Source organism: Lutra lutra, chromosome 10, assembly GCF_902655055.1.
Source record: "Lutra lutra chromosome 10, mLutLut1.2, whole genome shotgun sequence".
Taxonomy (NCBI): Eukaryota; Metazoa; Chordata; class Mammalia; order Carnivora; family Mustelidae; genus Lutra; species Lutra lutra.
The window spans coordinates 9,014,480-9,029,451 of record NC_062287.1 but is presented as its reverse complement, the minus strand read 5'-3'; the positions used below and the strand labels follow the sequence as shown (position 1 = coordinate 9,029,451).

Here is a 14,972-nt window from a genome sequence, read left to right as displayed (position 1 = left end):
AATCCTGTCTTTCCTCTTAATGTCACAAAACAAACTGAGGGTGGCCGGGGGTAGGGGGGTAGGGAGAGGGTGGTGGGGTTAAGGACATTGGGGAGGGTATGTGCTATGGTGAGTGCTGTGAAGTGTGTAAACCTAGCGAGTCACAGAACTGCACCCCTGGGGTTAATAATACATTATATGTTTTTAAAAAAATTTTTTTTAATTATTAAAAAAAAATCCTGTCTTTCACTTCTCCAGTGAAGACATACAAATGGCTAACAGACGCATGAAAAAATGTTCATCATCACTAGCCATCAGAGAGATTCAAATTAAAACCACATTGAGATACCACCTTACACCACTTAGAATGGCCAAAATTAGCAAGACAGAAAACAATGTGTGTTGGAGAGGATGTGGAGAAAGGGGAACCCTCTTACACTGTTGGTGGGAATGCAAGTTGGTGCAGCCACTTTGGAGAACAGTGTGGAGATTCCTTAAGAAATTAAAAATAGAGCTTCCCTATGACCCTGCTATTGCACTACTGGGTATTTACCCCAAAGATACAGATGTAGTGAAAAGAAGGGCCATCTGTACCCCAATGTTCATAGCAGCAATGGCCATGGTCGCCAAACTGTGGAAAGAACCAAGATGCCCTTCAACAGACAAATGGATAAGGAAAATGTGGTCCATATACACTATGGAGTATTATGCCTCCATCAGAAAGAATGAATACCCAACTTTGTATCAACATGGACGGGACTGGAAGAAATGATGCTGAGTGGAATAAGTCAAGCAGAGAGAGTCAATTGTCATATGGTTTCACTTATTTGTGGAGCGTAAGAAATAATATGGAGGACATGGGGAGATGGAGAGAGGGAGTTGAGGGAAGTTGGAGAGGGAGATGAACCATGAGAGACTATGGACTCTGAAAAATAATCTGAGGGTTTTGAAGGGATGGGGGTGGGAGGTTGAGTGATCCTGGTGGTGGGTATTATGGAGGACACGTATTGCATGGAGCACTGGGTGTGGTGCATAAACAATGAATACATAACAAAAATTCTTTCTGATAACTAAAACACATTCAAATTTAATTAAGTGGGCACTAATTAATGAAATTTATCATAAAATCCCTGTGGTTACTAACTCTCCAGAATAAAAGTGTACTCCTTCGAAAATTTTTCTAGTATTGTAATCACTGCACAATCTTTTTACTACTATTTTCGGCATCAACATTCTGAGAATCCATTGTGTAATAGCTGCTACGGGGAGAGAAAAATGAAAAATAAAACGCTACATTTAAGAAATTTAGGATACAAATGAGAACACAAGAAAGAACAGTTCTTTGTTCAAAGCAAGCAAATACCTTCTTGCAGATTTAGTCATGAAGATACCAGATGCCAAGAATATAGTTCAACTTAAGGAGGTGTATTTAATGATCGGAACAAAATGGGATTAATTAGGAAAAACTATATATAAGAGACACATTACAGTGTAATATATTCCTTTTCAGGTTAATTTAATAGGACTTCATATATGTGATTATTCTTCAGCTTTCTGAATTAAAACTGTTCAGGTGGCCATAAGGTCTGGAAACACAGACAAATATACATAATAAATAGTTTAATGATACTCCAACAAATGCTCAAAGAACGTGCTGTTCCTCACTAGCAATTTCTGGTTCAACAACACGTGCCAAACTGCACTGAACAACGTGCACTAAAGTGGTATTTTCACCAATCCTGCTACATCCATCAACAACGCATCACCAAGGTGATTTGTCTGATTTTCACTGAATAAATTTATGTCCCTACATACCCGAGAAAGCAATCAAGGAAGAAGTATATGTTCTTGGTTTCTGGACTCTGTGGTCACCTGTATTTTTTTTTTTTTAAGTTTCACCTCCTATAAGTCTTGCAAACATTTTTGCCATTCATATTATACCAAGAAAAAAATGAATACTAAAAATGAGATAACAGAAAAACAAAAATTGATTTATTTTACTTTTATACTTCGCACAACATTTTACTGAAAATGAAGTGATTTTTTTTTTTTAAAGATTTTATTTATTTATTTGACAGAGAGAAATCACAAGTAAGCAGAGAGGCAGGCAGAGAGAGAGGAGGAAGCAGGCTCCCCGCTGAGCAGAAAGCCCGATGTGGGGCTCGAACCCAGGACCTGGGATCATGACCTGAGCCGAAGGCAGCGGCTTAACCCACTGAGCCACCCAGGCGCCCCAAATGAAGTGATTTTTAATCTATGAATAAAAGACTCTCTAAATGACACTCAGGATGTTTTACAAGTTTGGTTTTAAGATAGATTTGAATTCACAACAGGTCTTACGCACAATGATTTCAATCAGTCAGGCACTCCAAACACAATGTGGAGGTATAACAAGTATGTGACGAGTTCGTAATCGTCCAAGGGTATATAAAGACCTTTTTTAAATATGGAAAGAAATTAGTCTTTCTACAGTATTAACCCCTGAAAGCTATTCTCCTTTATAGACAACGATATTATTGTCAGTTTCATACACTTTTACTTTATAAAGAACTCCCAGAGGAAGAAATTTCTGGAGGTTCTCCCAGATATATATAGCCACATTTTCTGTCGTGCTGTAGGAAAAAAAAGGAAAGAAGATCAAAGGCAAATAAATAAAATTTCATTTTTGATATTTATAGAGAACAGAAATTCTATATTTAAAACATAATGTTAAACAAAACTTCAGAAATCACACAGCTATTGACAGCAAATTATTCTTTCTTACTATCTACTAAGGAAAGCTGGTCACACTCACCTTACAACATCTGCGAAGTATGGCACATCCAGATCCAGATTCTTATGATCGAGGGGCTTCATAATTGCCTCCTACATATAAGACGAAGGAAAAACACCACTCGTTCCATTTAGGGCTCAAATTCTGAAGTGTTCTATCTTTGCCCCTAAACCTTACCTCATCAGTGAGCCACTAACTCAGTACTTCTAAGTACTCTGTCTGTGTCTCACTAAGCAACGCTTAAAGTTGAAAAATAAAGCAAGGCCCGGATCTCCATAATGACTGGTTCTCCTCATTACTAAATGCAAAGATGTAAGAAATCAAAAAGTACAGGAGAATTCTTGTAGAGAATGGAGCTTTCTTGTAACCAGCCATTGCGGTTCAGAATTTAGTTTAACGCTTCTTGAATTCTGTCCAAAAACTTACCAAAATACTAATTACTAAAAATACTTCTCCATACAGTCTTCTCTTCAGCCCAATGCCACAACGTCATTAGGCCAAGGATCCTGTGAGTACCATTTTACAAAGCAGACTAAGAGTTAAACTATGTAAGTAGCTCTAAATTTCTGCTATGAGGAGTAATTTAAGAAAGATCTTGGACTCTTAGGAGAAAAAAAATACAAAAGTATGTGGAGACCATTGCTTCCTAATATGTGTATATATTAACATAATGTTTTCCTTTGTCAGTGGGAAGAACAGTAATTGCCTTATTTTTCTCACTTTTTACTTTCAGCTATTGTACAAAATCTAAGCATTTGTGAAACAATCTAATTTCCCAATGGTATGTTTCTCAGAAGGGTACATTAATAATAATAATAATCATTTTTTGAGTAAAACCAGAACCATATAAAAACAGTTAAGCCTTAAACCGAATAGCCTTTAAAACAGATCAAATGAAAGGCAGTTCCAACATGGATATCAAGAAAATACCTGTTTTCTCTTCGATTCCAATTCAGGTCCCAACTTTTCTTTTGAAGCTTCTTCCAAAGGCCCCTTCTGACTTTATAAGCCACGATGAGCAACTCTTACTGATGGGATTACATGGTATCCCTCAGGTACAAAAAGTGGGGAAGAGTTCTCTACAAAGAACCTCTCCTCCAGCATGTGGTCATATGTTTGCATGGGACGCCTCATATTTCCTACACTATTGTCTTGAATTGTACAGCACTCTGTGCATATATATTTTATGTCCCCAGTAAATGCAAAAACTCAGTCTTTATAGCTTTCCTAAAGTACCTGAAACACACTTCTGTCTGTTCATTCACTGATTATTTTTTTTTTCTGAAGATTTATTTATTTATGAGAGACAGAGAGCATGCACGCACGCGAGTGGGAGGAGAGGCAGAGAGAGAAAGAGAATTCTGAAGCAGACTCCCCACTAAGCGCAGAGTCTGATTTGGGGCTGATCCCAGGACCCCAAGACCATGAACTGAGCTGAAATCAAAAGTTGGTCGCCCAACTGACTGAGTGACCCTGGTGCCCCTGATTTATTTATTCAACTGAAACTTACTGAGCACTTATTATTGTTTGCCTCCTAAAAAGGTAACATGAGCACTCTGTGGATAAGGGCAATGTCACAGTCACGTCTGTACTTGGTACTTAGCTCAAAGACACGCAGAGCGGGCAAAGTTGCTGAATATATGGATGATAAGTACCATAGAAGCAGTAATGATCATTAACAGCATTTTTATGAGACAAATGTCAGATTTTAGAACAAGAGTAAGGAGCAAAGTGGGCACCTGGGTGGCTTAGTCAGTTAAGCATCTGCCTTCGGCTAAGGTCATGATCCTAGGGTCCTGGGATCGAGCCCCGTGTCAGACTCCCTACTCAGCGGGGAGCCTGCTTCTTCCTCTCTCTCTGCCTGCCTCACCCCCTGCTTGTGCTCTCTCTCTCTGTTAAATAAAATAAAATGTTAAAAAAAAAAAAAAAAAAAGTAAGGAGCAGAGTTTAAGAGAAGAACCAAACAAAGAAGTAAAATGATGGAACAATAAGAATAAAGCTGGATAGGAGGAAGTCCATTCCCAACTTTGTAAAAGACTAACCCCACAACCTAAGGCATATCAGTGAACTGTTTGGCTCTCTCAATCTTAATCTGTGGAATGAAGAAGTTGGTTTGGATAATCTCTAAAGTCTCTGACAATGCAGGATTTCTAAAATGATATGGTCAACAAGTCACTAATTGAGCTCCTTCTTCTGTGTTATCCCTATGGTAAACTGCCTCAGTGAGTTTATGATAAAACTAGAGTGAGTAACACAGGGTAGTGTTAGATCTATGATCAAAGGCGTAAGGAAAATCCAAAGAAGGAAAGGAAAGCTTCAAGGAAAAAGCTGTATCTTGAAGGAAAGGCAGAATTTGTTAAATGGAGGGAATGAGGATACACCAGCAAGACATACAAGGTGAGCCTGTCACTGTTATTCCCATCACTGCGATATAACTATGACTTATTTTCTTTACATCACCCAAGCAACTTTAGAAAAACATGAGAGTAATTCTTCCAACTACTTCCCTACTCCCACACCCAAATCCATTCACAAGGTCATGGAACCTCTGGAGATACTTGGTTGGGGAGGTAATGAGGGGGTATCAAATATACCTAGAGGACAGTACCTAATAAGCAACCAATATGACATTACCTCCATATACTCTTTGAGGTCAGTCAAATTCATAACCATTCCTGTAACAGGATCAATCTAAAGAGTAAACAAAGGTGAATGTTAGTATAATATGCTCTTCATATTTAAACCTCTGTTAAATTATTAAAGGCTGTACAATGTGCAAAAATTGTGCCCACATCTGCCTTCATCCCCAGGACACTCATCGATCTCAGTAAGGAAACACCAGGTGCTCCAGGAACCCCTTTCATGGTCCTGCTCTTCTACCTGTCCACATAGAGCAGATTAAAGATAACCCTTTGGGAGAGGAAAGGCCTAGAACGGTAGCAGCTCACCATACACAAAGGACAACAATGAAGCAATATTGATTTGAACAGAATTTTTCAACACAGAATCCATCACGTTGGCTGAGAGGGCCCACAATCTGCACAAATCACACAGATCTTTTCAGCACGTACCTCTCCATGCACTGTCACCACAACTATGGGAAAGAAAACAGAATACCAAAAAACCACATGACTTTCAACAGGTAACACCCAAGCACAAGTTAACAATATAACTTAAGTGTTAGATCTCTGCCCTGCAAAGCCCTATTTATATTTTCCCTCAAACTGCTGTTCTGTTAGTTAAGACCTTTTTATCAACCAAAGCAAGATCAGCGAAGACAGAGAAGCTCAGCAGAAGCTTTGGCTAAGCAGAACAGCCCAGCCAAGGCCAGAAAGGGTGTACATTCAGCTTACGATGTCAATGCACTAGGTGGGAATGTCCACTAGGTAGAATTGAGATGCTGCTCGATCACTGTCTACAAAAGTAAAAAATGTACAGAAAGACGTCCAGCTACACACCAAGCTGGCCCAACACTGGGCAGGACCTTTCTCAGCAAGCAAAAGCATTACAGGGCCTAAAATTCTGATCCCTTCACTCACACAAACATATGTAATTTAGGGTAATGTTCTGTAAGTTAACAAAGTGCTTGTATGAACCATCTGAAAAGTGATGATGAGAGTGTTTTACAAACTAGTAACCTGTATATATATATATTTTTTTTCAGCTTCATATAAACACCATTAGGTATTACATGATAAGTGAGCAAACTAAAAATGATAAATATCATAGATCAACTATGATACTTACATCACAGTTGTATAGTGGTAACTAAAGTAGTAATTCTGATCTTCTGACATCTTTTGAATCTTTTTACTCTACCAAACTATATGCTGTTGATACTCCATCGCTTACAGAACTGTTTTTTGAGACAACCAGCTTTATCTCGAAGGATTAAGTCTTGTATACTCACATAAATTATTTTCTTGGAACACTGCAGGCAGTTTTAGACTCAACATATTTTTCTGCCATACAGCGTATTCCTAGCCAGTATCTCCCTTTTGTCAATCATTATTTACTCAAAGAATACAATCTAATGTTTTTGATACAATCTAATTTTAACATTAGTCTGAGCAATACCTAATGAGAAGGAAGTAGGTGCCAAAAGAATCTCATTATGCGCACAAACACCAAGGGGGGTGTTATTTAAACCATTATTTAAACCATTCATTATCTCTAACAGAGCAGATACTTGCAAGGTGAAACTTAAGACACATCCAACCAAGGCGACAGATTTTTTTCATTCTGAGCTTCCATGTAACTTCTCACTTAAGGCTCAAAGATGCTTTGTCCATAAAGTTTCTTACTCGTTAAGACTCTATTTGCTGATCACACGTCCATCCTTATTGAAAGGGCTAAAATTTCATCAGTTTCTCTCTCACCTTTATAATTGTGCCCGTGGCCATTTGGATTGTTGCATTTCCCAAACAGCTTCAAATTTTCTTCATTACTCAGAGATTTGCTGACCAAAAAAATATATATAATAAAATAAATTAGCATGACACAAGTTCAGACACTTTCCCTGTTCCCTGCATTTATTATTTGCTCAAGCCTTTGAAGAGCTTCACAATTTTTTACTTTAGCTCACCAAATGGAGAGTCATAAATCAACTTGATTTCCTTATTCCACTTTCTGCCAGGAACCAGTGTATGGCCCCTCAGTGTATGGCTACCGTAATGTACAAATGAGTGTAAACGAAGTCCACACCCTTGTTCCACAGCCAGATTCCAACTGATCTGCTCAAGACCTTCAATTTTTCAACTCAACATACATTTACTGGGTACCCATTACGTAGCAGACATGGACTGAAGCAAGGACACACAATGATAAAAGATGCTTGTCTTCAAGTGGCTTAGGGTGAAGGAGAGGAGAAGTGAGTTGGGGGAAATCAGAGGCAAGACGAACCATGAGACTGTGGACTCAGAAACAAACTGAGAGTGTTGGAGGGGAGGGGCGTGGGGGATTGGGTGAGCCTGATGGTGGGTACTAAGGAGGGCACGTATTGCATGGAGCACTGGGGGTAGTGCATAAACAATGAATCTTGGAACACTGAAAAAATAAATAATTTTTTAAAAAATCTCATTTCTTCTTAAAAATAATTACATGATCTACTACATCTCCTCTTTAACAATCTTGCATTATTATGCCTGAACTACTGCCCACTGACTTCACCAATCCATAGAGCAGTATTAAAATTAGGTAAAAATTTAAAATTACAATACTCAACTGTAGTTCTGGGCACAAAAAAATTTTAATTTTTATGTCTATAACTGTCCAATCAACCCTGCATCTTCAATGAGTCCTTCTATGTGTGAACGTACTATTACCCCACCCCTTCCTTTCTGAGTCTCTCCCCCCTGCGCCCACCTCCACTTTCTCCTGCCCATCCACTTACACTTAGAATGCTACGGTTCACAAAGCCATAGCACAAAATTATCTCACTGTGCCCTCAACAAAACTGGCCAGATGGTGCACTCCGCACAGAAGGCGGGGTCAGGTGCTCGTTGATCGCTGCGGCATCCCTGCCACCTAGCGCAAGACCTGACACGCTCGCCACAAACGCCTGCCCAGTGAATGAATGGATGGCCCTTGTTAGAAATTACTGTCCTCGTTCTACAGACGGGGAGACGTATGCTGAGAGCGGAGCTTGCTAATGAGAGGCACAACTCCCCCACATCGACTCCTCAGTGCAGTCAAGCAGTCCATGCTCCGGATCCAAATCCCGGCAATGCTCCTTGCTCTCAGGGCTGCCTTAGGAAAGGGAACGCCTGGGTTCATGACACCTGTGGTAAGAAGGGTATACACCTGGGATGCTGTAGTGGTACTGGTGACGATGACTAGCACTCCTGGCACCTCACAGCAGCTCACACTTGCCGAATGTTCCCTGACACTGTGTCACCCGGGCTAGGCGAACTGCTCTGGGAGCTACTGCAACCCTTCGCGATCCACTAGGGAACGTGAGCGACCCCGGAGCTGCTCCAGGGCAGCAAGCCAGCGGGGGAGCCTTCGGGTTCCGCACGCAGGGCCGTGCCCTCGGCGGTCGGCTCTGTTTGCCACCGCGCCCCCACGGCCTCCTCTGGTCGACTCCAGCTGTCACCGTCACCGTGGCGCCAGGGCGGCCGGGGGCGCGCGTCGGTTCTCACACCTGCGCTCCCGCACCAGGGCCCCGCCCCTCACCGTGGGCATTGTGGGCGCATCCCCACCTGTGGAGTCGGTGGGTCGCGCTGAAGGAGACGAGGCGGGACACTCGCGCCCGGGGGTGCCCGCCCTCGCCGGCGCCCGCCATGCTCATCGCCTCGCCTCCTTCTTCGGCAGGCGGTGGGGCTGGACGGTAGCGCGTCCCGCGGCTGCGCAGTGCGGCCGGCGTCCTGGGACGCACTTTCGGCTCCGCGCTGCGACTGGCCCCCTCTGCTGGTCTGGAGGCAGTAAGGCGTCCTGTACTGTGAGCCTCTTGGATAGGCGGAGTTGGGATACGCTAGGCAAACCTCCCAGCGGCCCGTCGGAAAAGGTGGGTGGAGCCTTAGTGTCTTTCATTATACTGACGGGTGGGCCTTAGGCCACGTAGGCCAGGGCACACTTTGGGTACTGGAGAGAGCTCTTTGAGTTGCTCCTGCCACTCCCTTCCAGAAAGCCCTAGTTACAATAACCTCCACTGGCTGAGCCCAACCTAAAGGGAGCGGGAATTTCAGAGCACGTGTGGGAGCACTTGGCTTCCGGAAACAATACTACTTTCAGACTGTTGTAAATATTCTTCCTACTGAGGAAAATTCTCAAGCTTTATCATCCACATACATGAAGCCATTTATCACAGTGTGAACACATGCAGTCGTGAACACACACACATTAGCGATTCTCTGTCTTACGTTGACACCTCTGGAGTGAACCAATCCTGTTTCCTCACACCTACTTACAAGGAATCCAAACTACTTGTAGTTCCAGTATTATGCACCTCTTTTCTCCATTTATTAGCTCACTAAATAATTAATAGCTAACCATGAGGCTGGCAGTGTTCCAGATACTGGGAAGGAAAGATTAAATTATGGGAGTGGCAGGCATACGGTCCCCAAATGGTGATTTCTCTCAAATGTCTCCTGTCTCCAGATACATACGCTGTTCTGCAAGAAATTATGGTCATGCAGCAAACATTCTTAACACATTTTCAAATATTTTTATTCTCTCCCCCGTTGGGCTGTGAAGAACGTCAAAGAAGATAAACTTGGGAGATACCTGAGATAGACACTATCTAGTTCAGTCCTCTCACAGACAGGAAAACATGGGCCCAGATAAGTGAATTATTCATCCAAGATAACTTACAATAAAACAGTATTTCCAGGGCACTGACCATATCAGGGATAAAATACTTGACTCATTCCAAATGAAGTCTTAAGAATCAAAATACAAACCAAAGGAATTTCTGAGAAATTGCTGTAGTTACTTCAGTAAAATATGGCATTACATTTGCAGAGATCTCTAAATGTTTTTATTAAGGATACTTACCTAATTTACCCTCAGTGATCCTTTATGGATTCAGCCATGTCCCCCCAAATTAATGTGTTGGGCCCCCCAGTACCTCAAAATGTGACTCTATTTGGAATAGGGTTTTTGCAGATGTCATTAGTTAAGAGAAAGTCACAAGAAGCCCTAGTCCCTTTCTCCTTTCCTTATGCACCACATACTCCCTTTCCTTAAGTCTCTGGACACTGATGAGTTATGAGCTGGGCTTAGGGACAGGAAGAGGCCCTGCCCAGGCTTTGAAACTTAGTCATATGCTCACTCAATTTTACTAGAACTCTCTGCACTGGATTATCAGGCATAGGCATACTACAAAATACTATTGATTCTTTTTTGTCTTCTCCTTCAAGAACCTCAACAGAATCTGGTCATCCATGGGCCAAAATCTTTTAATTATACCGCTTACCTTTATATGTTTGAACTTCACTCCCCATGATTAGGATGGAATTTATAGAGGAAAGACGTTATCAGCTCTGCATACTTCACAGAAGTCAGCTAGAATCTCCTCCACCCTTTAGATCCAGATAAGATCTAAATCAATCTTCCATATCTGGTCTGGGGGAGTACAATGTCTTTTTGAGGATTTCTGTGAGATATATTTATGTTCTCTTACAACGACTTCAGCCTCAAAGCTCCCACATCTGGTGTATTAGCTGTATTTAGGCATTTTCCCGTCATTCTGGTACCTGTTGTTTTTGTTCTGTGTTTCATCAAGCCAGACACAAAACTTAGAACTTTCACTTTATTGCCACAATATAAGCCATTACCTGTGGCATTTTTGTACCTGCGGGAACACTTCAGTGAAAAGGACAGGGTTTATGATGTCTGTAATAACTCCTGAAGATACTGGGAAGAAACTGGCTATGCTGGTCTGGGGCTGTGCATGAGCCTAACCGTGAGTTCACAGATGCCCCAAACTAGGCATCTAGGAGGCTTAACTGGCCCCAGGCTGGAGTTAAGCAGAGGGAGGAAGTATAACTGAAGGAAAAGGGAACATGAGATCTTGAAGTTGTTGGCAAGAGTGTGGTTTAAGTGACAGATGTAGGGGGATTTGGGCTGTTGGTAAAACTGGGCATGGGGTGGTTAGAAATGGGGAGATTATATGGCCTCTAGTGCCACCTGTTGCCCAACTGAATGAAGAACTACTGACTTACCAGTTTCTGGAGAACTATACACATGGAGATTAGAAGAAATGCCTGATTTTAGTGACGTTCCACAAAACAACACCTTCCTAAGGCTTAGCTAGGGGCAGGGCAAAAGATGGCAGTCGGTGGTTGAACTGCTGCTGTGTCCTGTGGACAGCGGAAAACCAGTTTGGAAGAAAGCCTCTAAGCCTGACACAGCTGGCTTCCCCCTCTGTGAGCCCTAGAACCCGTGCTAATAGGCAGGCTGTGACAGAAAAAACAAGGTGCTTTTTAGAGCTCATATTTTACTATCTACGATTATTTGTATTTTTTCCTCTCAAGTGTGAGGACCTCTGTCACCCACGCTATCTGGTGGTAGTAATGACAAAGCTCTATGTTTCCTTTCATGTATTCTTATTATCTAGTAAATATAAATTTAAAACTCTCTTCAAAAGGTTGTATCAACACTTGCTTAATGTTTTTAAGAAAGAGCTCTAAGAAACTATAAAACCATTATTATCTCAATAATTCTGTTTTTGTTTTGTCTTTTAAAGATTTTTATTTATTTGACACAGAGAGAGAGATCACAAGTAGGCAGAGAGGCAGGCACAGAGACGGGGGGTGGGTAGCAGGCTCCCCGCTGAGCAGAGAGCCCGACTTGGGGCTCAATCCCAGGACCCTGAGATCATGACACAAGCCAAAGGCAGAGGCTCAACCCACTGAGCCACCCAGGCGCCCCACAAGAATCCTGTTTTTTTTTTTTTTTTTTTTTTTTTTTAAAGATTTTATTTATTTATTTGACAGAGAGAGATCACAAGTAGGCAGAGAGGCAGGCAGAGAGAGAGGAAGGGAAGCAGGCTTCCTGCTGAGCAGTGAGCCCGATGCGGGACTCGATCCCAGGACTCTGGGATCATGACCTGAGCCGGAGGCAGCGGCTTAACCCACTGAGCTACCCAGGCGCCCCAAGAATCCTGTTTTTAATAGAAATTTTAAAACTGGGTGTCTATGGTTTGGAAGGGAAGCAAGTTTCCAGGTGTTCCGAGTTGTTCCATCAGACTGTTACAAAGGTACCATGGAACCCATAAGGCATTCGCACAGGCACTTCTGCTCGGCCCAGTTCTTCAAAGTTCTTGGCATCCAAGACTAGGAGAAAGTTGTTTTCATTCTAGAACAGAAAGACAATACTGAAAATTCTTTTGATCGTGTCTTATGCCTCTTCCTCTGTATCCTCAGCACCTAACACTGTGACTTGACTATCCATTCATTCACTAAATGTTTGCTGAATGGCCAGACAAGCCTCAGAAGGACATTATGGCGAAGAAGTTCATACTTAGAGTGAAGAAATTAAGTTGTTTATATTAGTTACCTTCCTAGAATCTCTTGGAGTTTAAGGCTCTTCTTACCTGCCCCTTTTCAATCTCCTAAGAGACACAGAAATTTTTTCTTCCAAATTAGAAATGCTTCCATTTTGTGTTACTTTGGAGCTGTTCAAAGGGTAGCATTACAAGGCAGACTAATATTTGCCCTGGTGTAATTATAGGAGTGGCAAGTACATGGTATGAGGACAAAGTCCTCCTAAGCCCATGACAGATATTAGTAATCGATCATGGCACTTTTCTCATCAAACCCTTAAAAAGCCTCAGAATGCTACACCCCAGGCAGCCGCTAATAACTGGTACTCAACCAGCCACAAAGCTGGTACTCAACCTACTTGCCACAAGACTGCCTTCGACAAGAAGTTAAGACATCAATGACTGAGACACCAGGGCTCACCACATAAGACTTTTGGGGCACTCAGATGAAACTGGCAGCACAGACGGTGGCATGAACATCAGACTAGACATCAGAAGACTGAGATTTAAACACAGGCTTTACCATTATGAGATCTGACACCAGCTCTCCCAACTTCTCTAAGTTACAAATTCCACATCCATAAAATGGTATCTAACAAAGCTGTTCTGATGAGTAAATAAGATGACATGTGAAAGTCATCTGTAAATGAATTTCTGTGCAAATGTATATTATGAGGATGATTCTATAAATAGAATCTTAAATAATACAGCACAGATTATAATAAAAGAGTATGTACATATGAGGAGAGGAAGAAAAGGGAAAACGTGCTGCATTGGAATAAAAAACTGACAGCATCACTGAATAAAATCCTCAGAAGGCTCATTGCTACCTCTTTGACTAGTGATGGGGAAACACATCTACCTGGTCGGGGGTGATCACCACAGAGAGAATAACCCCACCATCTTCTTCACTGGTTCCTGGCGCAGGAACAAACACAGGTTCCGATGGGTAAAAGCCATCTTCTCTCCAAATCTAGAAGTACCCCCAAAAAAGTATTTGATAGAAAGTTAATTATGAGCAGGAAGGTTTCTATGGCTTTTGTCACTTCAACACGAATATGGGTCAGTACAATATTCTAACAGTTAGAGCATCAGGCTCACTGAATTGGGGGGTGGGGGGTGCTTTTGCAGCTGCAGACTCCATCACCACCAAACACAATTTGTGCAATTATAATTTCCCATAGACCTGAAATATAAGTGTCCCAATAACCTGAACCCCACGATTTCTCTAAAAATAACACCAAGCAGAGACTTGTTTTTCTGAGCTTGTGATTCATTTAAGATTCCCAAGACAGCATATACCCCTTGCCTAGGTGATTCCATGGTTCTCAAACTTAAAGTAAATGGCTGAGCTGCCTAAATATTAAAGAATCTCAAGAGCTACTTTAACAAAACAGAAACTAATTCAAACTGCAGAACAGGTCTTTTAAAAATTCAGAAAAGAAGGGGCACCTGGGGGGCTCAGTCGGTTAAACATCTACCTTTAGCTCAGGTCATGATCTCAGGGTCCTGGGTGGGGCTCTCTGCTCAGCAGGAGTCTGCTTCTCCCTCTCCCTCTCCCTCTCCCCCTCCCCAGCCCACTCATGCTCTCTCAGTCTCTCTCAAATAAATATTTTTTTTAAAAAGAGTTCAGAAAGGGAAAAAGATTTTCATTACCTTCAGCGTCTTATTCACCACATCAAGCTTGATCAGAGAATCCCCCACTAAATGCCGAAAGCCACAGCCATAGAAGAAACGGTACTTTTTGCCACTGAATTGGCCATAGTTGATCTGGGGAAATTCAACACCTCCTTCCTCCTCTAGATCCTCAGGATGTAGATTTTCATAAGAGCACCAAATCTAAAAGGGGTCCCAAAAAGATCTGGAGTAATTGCTTACTTTCTCACTTATTTTATCCAGGGTAGGTCAGTGAAGGTGCTGAGAGTTTGTGACAGGGCTTGGGAACTCAGACTCTAAGTCATGTTTTTCCCACTGTTCCTCTTTCCATCATATGTATGAATGCATAAAAGACTATCAGGTTTTGGGGCACCTGGGTGGCTCAGTCAGTTAAGCAGCCGACTCTTGATTTTGTCTCAGGTCATGATCTCAGCCTGACGAGCACCACGTCAGGCTCTGCAATGAGTGTGGAGCCTGCTTAAGATTCTCCCCAAGGGGAACCTCTTACACTGTTGGTGGAATGCAAACTGGTGCAACCACTCTAAGAAACAGTATGGCAGTTCCTCAAAAAGTTAAAAA

At 42.0% G+C, this 14,972-nt stretch overlaps 2 protein-coding genes across 6 annotated transcripts in view; both read right to left on the bottom strand.

Annotated features, from left to right (window-relative positions):
• Positions 1-2,270: 2,270 nt before the first annotated feature.
• Positions 2,271-9,144, bottom strand: PTS (6-pyruvoyltetrahydropterin synthase). The gene is made up of 6 exons (XM_047693322.1): positions 8,953-9,144; positions 7,132-7,211; positions 5,824-5,846; positions 5,387-5,443; positions 2,774-2,844; positions 2,271-2,591 (listed from the first exon to the last, which is right to left on the bottom strand). The coding sequence occupies exons 1-6, from the start codon at positions 9,039-9,041 to the stop codon at positions 2,468-2,470; spliced, it is 444 nt and encodes a 147-aa protein (XP_047549278.1). The 5' UTR covers positions 9,042-9,144; the 3' UTR covers positions 2,271-2,467.
• A 3,114-nt stretch (positions 9,145-12,258) lies between these two features.
• Positions 12,259-14,972, bottom strand: part of BCO2 (beta-carotene oxygenase 2) — a 48,085-nt gene continuing 45,371 nt past the window's right edge. For all 5 annotated transcript variants that reach the window (XM_047747498.1, XM_047747497.1, XM_047747501.1 and 2 more), the window contains 3 exons: positions 14,394-14,576; positions 13,600-13,710; positions 12,259-12,550 (listed from right to left, as the gene is read on the bottom strand). In XM_047747498.1, coding sequence (XP_047603454.1) covers positions 12,437-12,550; positions 13,600-13,710; positions 14,394-14,576 — 408 coding nt within the window. In that variant the 3' untranslated portion in view covers positions 12,259-12,436. The remainder of the gene's footprint in view (positions 12,551-13,599; positions 13,711-14,393; positions 14,577-14,972) is intronic.

Coding starts and splice junctions, on each gene's coding strand:
- PTS (XM_047693322.1), bottom strand. CDS start 9,041: ATGAGCATGGCGGGCGCCGGCGAGGGCGGGCACCCCCGGGCGCGAGTG. Junction 5,444..5,823: donor TGGTGACAGTGCATGGAGAG/GTACGTGCTGAA, acceptor TTTACTCTTTAG/ATTGATCCTGTTACAGGAAT. Junction 2,592..2,773: donor TACTTCGCAGATGTTGTAAG/GTGAGTGTGACC, acceptor TTTTTCCTACAG/CACGACAGAAAATGTGGCTA.